The sequence below is a fragment of the Arachis ipaensis genome, chromosome B3, assembly GCF_059453495.1.
Source record: "Arachis ipaensis isolate K30076 ecotype BB chromosome B3, ASM5945349v1, whole genome shotgun sequence".
Lineage (NCBI taxonomy): Eukaryota > Viridiplantae > Streptophyta > Magnoliopsida > Fabales > Fabaceae > Arachis > Arachis ipaensis.
In genome coordinates, this window is record NC_142438.1 from 46,799,419 (window position 1) to 46,810,112 (window position 10,694).

General features: G+C 44.3%; 1 protein-coding gene across 1 annotated transcript; it reads left to right on the plus strand.

The window, feature by feature from the left end:
* Positions 1–1,135: 1,135 nt before the first annotated feature.
* On the plus strand, positions 1,136–10,042 carry LOC148570511 (uncharacterized). The gene is made up of 3 exons (XM_088507070.1): positions 1,136–1,169; positions 1,238–1,764; positions 9,941–10,042. Exons 1-3 carry the CDS (start codon positions 1,136–1,138, stop codon positions 10,040–10,042), a joined length of 663 nt encoding a protein of 220 aa, XP_088363196.1.
* Positions 10,043–10,694: the final 652 nt, after the last annotated feature.

Genomic DNA, 10,694 nt, shown 5'->3' on the forward strand with positions numbered 1-10,694 from the left:
TTTCACGTTCCCTTTCCTCATTCCTAAATCATTCCTATGCTACTTCTTCTCATTTTCCCTTCCAGCTTTCTGGATTCCACTGCATTGGTCCGCCTTTGATTCCTCAGATGTTTCTGAAATCATTTGACAACTTCCTTCCTGGTAAGCATCTCCTTTTTAATGAATGATTGCTATTGTTATCTACTATTGCCATCCCCTTGCGTTTTTGTAGCTTTTAGGCTATGCGTGCGTTTTGTTTGAATCACGCCACTGTCAGTTAGGCTTTAGAGGGGGTTACCATTTAGATTTTTGGTTTTTAGCCTTTGTTTAACTGTAGATAGGCTTACTGTGATATATAGTGTTAGTTCCGATTTTCCCAGCTTCCCGACCTATTAGTCTGACTTTGAGTAGTGCCCCCACTGTAGGTATGGCGCAACTTCCTCTTCCGAGGTCCCGTGTTGACCGATACGCCTGGTTCACCTCAGACATGAAGGATACACCCTCTCAAATAACCTTATAAGAGCTCATGGATTTCCGCCAAGCCGATCAATTATGTGGGGGAGGTCCCGAGGAGGAACGCTACGAAGTGTTCATTCCCGCAGACCACGAACAAATATGTCATCTTAACTTGAACACCCCCCGAATTGCCAACTTGATTTGGATGTATAAGGCAATGTTTACCGTCCTGGGGGTTCGCATCCCCTTTTCCCCCTTCCAAATGGCACTTCTAAACCGGTGCGACATGGCGCCGTCACAGCTGCACCCGAATAGTTGGGCCATCATCCGATGCTTCGAGATGGTTTGTGAGTACCTGGAGTTGCCGGCCTCCGTAGAAGTGTTTTTGTGGCTCTTCGTTTTGGCAAACACTTCCAAAGAGGGAAGGCATAAGAAGGGGTTTATGTCCTTTCGGGCTGCCCAGGGTAAGCGAATCTTCGGGGTGTTCGAACATTCGTTTCATGGCTTCAAAGACAAATTCTTTAAAGTACGGCCTGCCGAAGGCCAGCACCCCTTCTGGTTGACCTTGGAAGGGGAACGGCGGATTCCGACCTACTGGAACTTCGGAGCTGGGTCCAGTTCCTTTCCCAAGGTAACGTACAAAGGGCTGACCCAGCAGGACAAAAATATAGCTGACGTGTTGTTGGCTGTTTTTAATTTGATGGGTGACCAAGAGATGGGCAGGAGCTATGTAGGTGAGTGGTCGGCTAGTTCTTCTCTCTTTTTTTTTTGACTAACGAGTTGTTGTGTGTCATTACTGCAGTGTCTATGGCAGCCGAGAAGACCGGACTTGAAGATTTAATGACCCAGTTTCTTCCCGGGCATAGCGAGGACAGCTCCGCCACCCCCACTGCCAACCCTGCGTCCTCTCCTACTCCTGAAGTGCAATCAGCTCCACCTCCGCCTCTGGGGCCTACCGGCCTTACCGCCATTGCCGCTCCCAGCAGCAACGTGGTCCCTCCTGAGGTAGAGCCTAGTGGGGAAGGCCCCGAGGTGGTAATAGTCGAGAACCCCCGTATGCGGAAGCCGACCTCCAGCCCTGAAGGGTCGCTTACCATTATGGAGAAGAATTTTGATACTGGGGGTTTTATCGACTCGCATATCATGCCGGGCACCGATGAGTTCTTCCATGATGGGGATCTTGGCGCTCAGGCTAGGTGGATCTATCGGTGCATGCTGACAGCTGCAACCGTCCCGCCAAGGAGGGCGGAGCCCATCCTAACCCAAGCTGGGGTACTAGACGGGAAGTACCGTCAGTCCTTGCGAGAGGTCGAAAGCTTGAAATCCGAGGTGCGGATTGATAAACCACTATTTTATGGTTTATCTTGTGCTAATTTTAGTGGTTTTATCAAGCATTTGCACACTTATTCATACAATTTGCATGAGTTTACAATTCCTTCCCAATTTTGTTCTATGGTTGAAAACTTGCTTCCTAAGCCTTTAATTTGTGTATTTTAATTCTCCTTTATACCATTCGATGCCGTGATCTATGTGTTAAGTGTTTCCAGGCTTTATAGGGTAGGAATGGTTTAGAGGATGGAGAGGAAGCTTGCAAAAATGGAAGAAACACAAGAAATAAAGGAGACAACCAGCGAGAAGCGAGGCGCACACATGGCTCACGCGTGCGCGCGAATTGGGGTTTGCACGGTGACGCGTGCGCGTACCTGACGCGTACGCGTGATGCGCGAAGATGACCAGCGACGCATACGAGTGACTGACGCGTACGCGTGACATGGGTCACCTGCAAAAATCGCAGAAAACGCTGGGGCAATTTTGGGCTGAGTTTGGACCCAGTTTTCGGCCCAGAAACACAGACTAGAGCCAGGAGATAAGCAGAGATTCAACACACATTCTCATTCGCATAGTTTTTGAGTTTTAATTTGGGAATCATAGAGAGAATTCTACTACTTCCTTTAGGTTTCTTCACATTCATAGTTTTTAGAGTTTTATGCTTTTGATTTGGATATTGAGAAGAGTCACTACCTCCGTTGAAGTTTTCATTATTCTAGTTTGTTTCCTTATTCCTTTACTCTTTTATTGCCCATTAACCTTGTTCAGATACGTATGTTTATGATTTTGGGATTTATTAATGCAAAGAATTATTTTTACCTTTAATTAAATTTTCACAGTATTACTTTATTTAATTTATCATGTCTTCTTCTTATATGTCTGTGAACGTTGTATTCATGTCAATGGACTAGGCTCCCAACTTGACTTAGGAGTTGATTGAAAGGAGACCCTTGAGTTGGAATACTCAAGTGTTGGTTTTAATTGGAAGTTGTTGGCTAATTTTCTAGTCACTAACGCTAATCCTTCCATAAGGAGAGGATTAGGACTTGTGAATAAGAGTTAGCTTAATTACTTTACTTTTCTTTATTCGGTAAGGGTTAACTAAGTAAAAACAACAACCTTTTACTATCATATTCGAGAAAATCCAACAAGGATAGAACTTCCGATTAATCTTCTCCTGGTCAAGGTTTTTTTATTTTGAATACATAAATCTCTTTCAATTTACATTGCTTTAATTTGTAATCATTTATTTTTCTATCCCCTAACTCTTAAAATTTCTCGGAAAATTCCTGACTAATGAAATAGCACTCTTTTGTCAACTCGTTGGGAGACGACCTGTGATTTCTACTCCCAGTATTTTTATTCTAATTTTGTGACAACCCTTTTTAAATTGATAAGCGAAATTTTTGTCAGTTAAGAACTGTACTTGCAACACTGTTCTTATTATAAATTCTTAATTGGCAATTTTCCGTCACGTCAATTTTTGGCGCCGTTGCCGGGGCGTTGCAATTGTGTGCTAAATTATTGGTTAGTGTACATATTTTTAATTTCTGCATATTTTATTTTATTTTATTACCATGAGCTATATGTTTCTTTCATTGAATGACGCGTTCACTACCTGACTCGAGCTTAGCCGCGTTTGATCCTGAAATTGAAAGAACTATTTTTACGTATTAGGCGAGCTCGGCGTCGGTTAGCCTCTGAGGGTGGTGAAGTGGTTCTTACTAATTCACCAATCTCATCAGAAGGCGAATCTGAAGCACCATCCGAGGAAGAAACAAGCTCCCTTTCTACTAATTCTGCTAATTTACGTGCAGGTAATATGGCGGAGCCCAGAAGGATTACTCTCCAGGAGGCAGGAGCTCCAGACTTTACCTTGCAACCGTATTAAGCGCGTCACCCAAATCTGGCTACATATTTTGAACTGAAGACTGCGCTAATCAACTTACTGCCCAAGTTTCATGGCTTACCTGCTCAAGAGCCTATCAAGCACCTCAGAGATTTTCAGACAGCCTGCTCAACTACTAGGCGTCATGGTGCAGATGAAACTACTATTTGGCTGTATGCCTTCCCGTTTTCTCTTGAGGAAAAGGTAAGGCAGTGGTTCTACACCCAAACTGAAGCAGTCGTTGCCAATTGGGATCTACTCAGAAGGGAATTCCTGGAAAAATACTTTCCAGCTGAAGTTACAGATAGGCTGAGGAAAGAAATTTCCTGCATTATCCAAGGCGAGTCAGAAACTCTTTATGAATATTGGGAACGTTGTCCCCACCACAAGATTGACCAGTTGGTGTTGATCAGCTACTTCACACAAGGTATGAAGCCTCAGGATAAGACTACATTAGATGCTGCAAGTAATGGCTCTCTGAAGAAGTACAAGACGGCGACAGAAGCTTGGCAACTGATCACCGATCTAGCTGAGTCTACCCAGAATGTCAGGCACAAGAACAACCATCCCAAGGCTATTGCGGAAGTTTTCTCAAGTAGCGAGACTACTGCTCTCACACAGACTCTGGGAGAGATGACCAACATACTGAAGCAGCTACAGCTGAATCAACAACAACAACAGCCTCCCCCACAACAACAATGTCAACAGTTGGTTCCTCAGAGAGTGTGCGGAATATGTGTCTGTTATACTCATTACACTGATGAGTGCCCGCAGCTCCAACAAGAAGACAACATCTTGGCAGCTACTCACAATTTCTATGACCGCCCAAATCAAGGATACTATCAACAAAGCGGCAATTATAGCCAAGGTGGAAGCTACAATCAAGTTGAGAAGATAACTCCAACCAAGGCTGGAGAGATAATTCCAACCAGGGGTGGAGAGATAATTCCAACCAAGGATGGAGGGACAACTACAATCGAGGAGGCAGAGACAACAGTGGGAATCAGAGGTGGAACAACAACAACAACAAACAGCAGAACCCTCCTTACCAACAGCAAAACCAAAACCAGCCTTACAGAGCACCTCACCAAAGGCAACCCCAAGCGCCTCAGAACAACCAACAGCAGGCCCCTCAAATTACTTATCCCCCTTCTTCTACCAATGATGAGATGCTCCACTCTATTGTACAAGAACAAAAAGACCTTCAGAATTCACTTACCTCTAGCATCACTGCTCTTACCTCCACTTTACATGCTCTAATCTCCCGGCTAGAACTACCTTCTACCTCCAACAATCAACCTTCAACCTCCAGTGCAATTCCTTCTCAACCCTTACCCAACCCCAAAGGTGGAATAAATGCCATCATTTTGAGGTCCAGAACCACACTGCAAGAGAGAAGTCATGAGGAGCCAAGCTCACAGGAGGACATTCAAGTTGAAGATATTGTTGAGGTAGAAGATGCTGAAGAGGAGGGTGAAGTACATGACAGGGTTGAAACAGAAGAAGTTCAACCAGAGAAAAGCGCACAAATAGAAGCTGAAGCTACAAAGGACGCCATCCCCATCCCCTTTCCACACCTTGCTAGGAAGTCCAGGAAGCAGATGGAGCTCGACCCAAAGATGGTGGAAATCTTCAAAAAGGTTGAGGTAACCATTCCCCTTTTTGATGCTATTAGCCAGGTACCTAAATATGCGAAGTTTCTAAAGGATTTATGCATGCATAAGGATAGAATACAGGATTTAGAAACTATTCCCTTAGGTAGCTCAATATCTGCTTTAATGGGTACCATACCAAAAAAATGTGGGGATCCGGGACCATGCATGGTTACATGTATCATTGGGGGTGTACAATTTTTTGACTACATGTGTGATTTAGGCACATGTGTTTGCATTATGCCATTATCTGTATATGATGCTTTGAGGCTCCCTTCCTTAAAAAGGTCGGCAGCACGTTTTGTTTTGGCAGATAAAAGTATAATCTCGGTGGTAGGAATTGCTGAGGACGTGCTGGTGAGCATTAAGGGGCTCACATTTCCAATTGACTTCTACATCTTGGAGATGCCCCCTAATGACTCAGGAAGACCATCATCCATCCTGCTAGGAAGGCCATTTCTGAAGACTTCGAAGTTCAAATTGGATGCCTTCTCAGGAACTTATTCTTTTGAGATAGATGGCAAAGCAATGAGCTTCAACCTGGATGAAGCCATGAAGCACCCTCCGGAAGATCATTCCATCTTCTAGTGCAACATCATTGATGAGACTATAGCTGCAGTTCACCAAGAATGAGTAGAAGAGATGCACATGGAGCAGGGTGCAAGTGTGGGGAGGCCCCCTAAACACGATGACGACACATTGCCACCATCACTAGCTCCAGAAGATCAAGTGCCTAGCCATGAGAAGAAAATGGAATTGAAGCCCCTTCCACCCCACCTCAAGTATGCTTACCTTGAGGATGATCAGAAGCTCCCAGTTATCATTGCAAGGGAACTCACTTCCCAACAGGAGGAGCAGCTGCTTAGTGTGCTGAGAAGACACAAGAAAGTAATTGGGTGGAGCTTGGCGGACATAGTAGGCATCAACCCTCAAGTTTGTGAGCACATAATATTTTTAGAAGAGGGAGGAAGGCCTGTTCGTCAGCCTCAAAAGAGACTGAACCCCACCATCTTAGAAGTTGTCAAGAAGGAAGTGACCAGGTTGCTTGAAGCTGACATCATCTATCCAATCTCGGATAGTGAGTGGGTCAGCCCAGTACAAGTGGTGCCCAAAAAGTCCGGAGTCACAACAGTGCAGAATGAGTATGGAGAGCTCCTGACAACTAGAGTGCAGAATTCCTGGAGGGTGTGCATTGATTACAGGCGCCTCAACCAGGCTACTCGCAAGGATCACTACCCCCTACCATTTATCAATCAGATGCTCGATCGCTTGTCAGGTTTCTACCGGAGGTTTATCAAGGAGTTCAGTAAGGTAGCATTGCCTTTATCCAGACTGCTGCAGAAGGATGTTGAGTTCGAGCTGAGTGAGGACTGCATGAATGCGTTTGATAAGCTGAAGATCGCCTTAACTCAAGCTCCGATTGTGAGAGGACCAGACTGGAGCCAGCCTTTTGAGATTATGTGTGATGCCTCCAACCATGCAGTAGGCGCAGCGCTGGCTCAGCACGAAGGTAAGGACCCTTTCGTAATTGCTTATACTTCTAAGACCTTAGACGCTGCTCAGTTGATGAGCGGATATTCTATACGCTTTTTGGGGTTAATTTCATATAGTTTTTAGTATATTCTAGTTAGTTTTTAGTTTATTTCCATTAGTTTTTAGGAAAAATTCATATTTCTAAACTTTACTATGAGTTGTGTGTTTTTCTGTAATTTCAGGTATTTTTTTGGCTGAAATTGAGGGAGCTGAGCAAAAATCTGATTCAGGCTGAAAAAGGACTGCTAATGCTGTTGGATTCTGACCTCCCTGTACTCAAAGTGGATTTTCTGGAGCTACAGAACTCAAAAATGGCGCGCTTCCAATTGCGTTGGAATGTAGACATCCAGGGCTTTCCAGCAATATATAATAGTCCATACTTTGCCCAAGGATAGACGACGTAAACTGGCGTTCAACGCCAGTTCTCTGCCCAATTCTGGCGTCCAGCGCCAGAAAATGATTAAAAGTTGGAGTTCAACGCCAGAAATGGATCCAAACCTGGCGTTGAACGCCCAAAACAGCCTTATGCACGTGAATTGTTTAAGTCTCAGCCCCAGCACACACCAAGTGGGCCCCAGAAGTGGATCTCTGCACCACCCATCATAGTTTACTCATTTTTTGTAAACCTAGGCTACTAGTTTAGTATTTAAACAACTTTGAGAGACTTATTTTGTATCTCATGACATTTTAGATCTGAACTTTGTACTCTTTGACGGCATGAGTCTCTAAACTCCATTGTTGGGGGTGAGGAGCTCTGCTGTGTCTCGATGAATTAATGCAAGTATTTCTGTTTTCCATTCAAACATGCGTGTTCCTATCTAAGATATCCATTAGCGCCTAACTATGGAGAAGGTGATGATCAGTGACACTCATCACCTTCCTCAATCCATGAACGTGTGTCTGACAATTACCTCCGTTCTACATCAGATTGAATGAATATTTCTTAGATTCCTTAATCAGAATCTCCGTGGTATAAGCTAGATTGATGGCGGCATTCATAAGAATCCGGAAAGTCTAAACCTTGTCTGTGGTATTCCGAGTAGGATTCAGGGATTGAATGAATGTGACGAGCTTCAAACTCGCGAGTGCTGGGCGTAGTGACAGACGCAAAAGGAGGGTGAATCTTATTCCAGCATGATCGGGAACCTCAGATGATTAGCCGTGCTGTGACAGAGCATTTGGATCATTTTCACAAGAGGAGGGGATGTAACCATTGACAACGGCGATGCCCCAACACACAGCTTGTCATAGAAGGACGTGCAGGTGTGAATCAGAGGACAAAGAAAAGCAGAGATTCAGAAGACAAAGCATCTCCAAAACTCCAACATATTCTCCATTACTGCATAACAAGTAACCTTTAACCCATGCTCTCTTGTTTATTCGCAATTCAACTGATAAATACAATTGACTTCCTGACTAAGAATTGCAAGATAACCATAGATTGCTTCAAACCAACAATCTCTGTGGGATTCGACCCTTACTCACGTAAGGTATTACTTGGACGACCCAGTGCACTTGCTGGTTAGTGGTACGAGTTGTGAAAAGTGTGATTCACAATTCGTGCACCATCAGTCTAATTATACTACCACTGAAAAAGAACTTCTGGCTATTGTTTTTGCTCTGGATAAATTCTGAGCCTATTTACTTGGTACTAAAGTGGTAGTGTAATCAGACCATGCAGCTCTAAAATATTTATTAGCTAAAAAAGAGTCAAAACCAAGGTTAATACGTTGGATATTATTGCTGCAAGAATTTGATTTAGAAATTAAGGATAGGAGTGGTTTCCAGAATTTAGTGGCGGACCACTTGAGTCGCCTTGAGTACATTAAGGATGACTCCACTCCTATCAATGATGCTTTTCCATTGGATAGCTTACACGCAATATCTGAAGTAGTTCCTTGGTATGCACCTATAGCTAATTATCTAGTCAGTCATACCTTCCCTCCTAATTTTACTAAGCACCAGAGGGATAAGCTGAAAAGCGAGTCCAAATATTATATATGGGATGACCCATATTTATAGAGGTATGGTGCTGACCAGATAATTAGAAGGTGTGTGCCTCAATCATAATTCCAGTCAATTTTAGAGGCCTGGCACTCTTCTGAGAGTGGAGGATATTTTGGCCCTCAAAGAACAGCTAAAAAAATTTTAGACTCTGGATTCTGGTGGCCCACTCTTTTTAAGGATGCTACTGCCTTCTGTAAATCTTGTTTTCCATGCCAAAGGTTTGGTAATATATCCAAGAGAGATGAGATGCCCCAACAGCTTATACTATTTTGTGAAATTTTTAATGTTTGGGGCATTGACTTCATGGGTCCATTCCTAAACTCTAGTGGTTTTTTATATATATTGTTAGCTGTAGACTATGTTTCTAAATGGGTGGAAGCAATTCCTACCCGTACTAATGATGCTAACATTATTGTCTCATTTGTTAGAAACTATATTATCTGTCGTTTTGGATCACCACGAGTAATCTTGAGTGATCAAGGCACTCACTTTTGTAACAGGAGATTAGCAGGTCAACTGAAGAAGCATGGGATTGTCCACAAGGTAGCAACAGCTTACCATCCTCAGACCAATGGGCAAGCCGAGGTGTCTAACAGAGAGATAAAGTGCATATTGGAGAAGATAGTCAAGCCTCATAGGACGGACTGGAGCACCAGACTTGTTGATGCGCTTTGGGCTTATCGGACAGCATACAAGACACCCATCGGGATGAGTCCCTTCCGCCTCGTATACAGAAAGGCTTGTCACCTTCCCGGTGGAGGTGGAACATAAAGATTTATGGGCTGTGAGGGAATTCAACATGGGATTTGAGAAAGCTGGTGCTGAAAGGAAGCTGCAACTAGTAGAACTGGAAACCCTTCGACTCGAAGCATATGACAACTCCAGATTATACAAAGAGAAAGTGAAGGCTGTGCATGACAAGCATATTAAGAGAAGAGAGTTCAGACATGGGGAGCTAGTTCTCCTTTACAACTCAAGGCTGAGACTCATGCCAGGAAAGTTGAGATCAAGATGGGAAGGCCCCTATAAAATAGAGAAGGCAGAACCATACGGAGTCTTCCATCTGAGTCATCCTTCAAGTTCCAAATTCATCAAGGTCAATGGACATCACTTAAAGCTGCATCATGGTGAGAAGATGAAGGACAATAAGGAGCTAGAGGTCTTCATTTTGGAAGATCCACCAACAGAAGCAGACTGAGCTTATGGACCGTCCAACTTAATGATGTAAAAGCAAAGTGCTAGGTGGGAGACAACCCACCATGGTATGATCGTTCCTTTTTGTTCTTAGTTTTATTTTCTTTTGTTTTCCACAGTAGTCATTCATAATTTCTGCATATCCATCTGCATTTTACACTTTGCATTCTGCATAGAAAAGAAAGGGTGCGCGACGCGCAAGCGTCGCTGATGCGTACGCGTCATGCGTGAATACGCAACACCCAGGAATTGAACAAAGAGTTGGACAGGACTGGTGCTGGACACGTGCCTTGCGCACAAGCAAGACCACGCGTACGCGTCCCTCACGAGTGCGCGTTGCTTGCGATTTCACCAGTCCACGCGTGCGCGTCCTTGACGCGTATGCGTGACCCTGAAAATCGGCGTAAATGGTGTTTGGCTAGAGAGTTATGTTGGTGTGGGGTTGAAACTGTGCTGGGAGCACAAGCCCCATCACGCGTACGCGTCCTTGACGCGTGCGCGTCGTTTTCCCATAATGGCCATTCACGCGTGCGCGTCCCTGATGCGCACGTGTCGTATGTGATTTAGGCCTCATGCGCAGAACGAATAGAGAGTTGTGTGTGCACGTTGATGCCTTCCCGCCATTCGCACAACCCATATCACGCGTACGCTTACGC

What these genes read in the sequence shown, in the direction of transcription:
- LOC148570511 (XM_088507070.1), top strand. Translation starts at nt 1,136, where the DNA reads ATGGGTGACCAAGAGATGGGCAGGAGCTATGTAG. An exon ending in GATGGGCAGGAGCTATGTAG is followed by an intron (nt 1,170 to 1,237) that starts GTGAGTGGTCGG and finishes TCATTACTGCAG; the next exon opens with TGTCTATGGCAGCCGAGAAG. An exon ending in TCGAAAGCTTGAAATCCGAG is followed by an intron (nt 1,765 to 9,940) that starts GTGCGGATTGAT and finishes AAATTCATCAAG; the next exon opens with GTCAATGGACATCACTTAAA.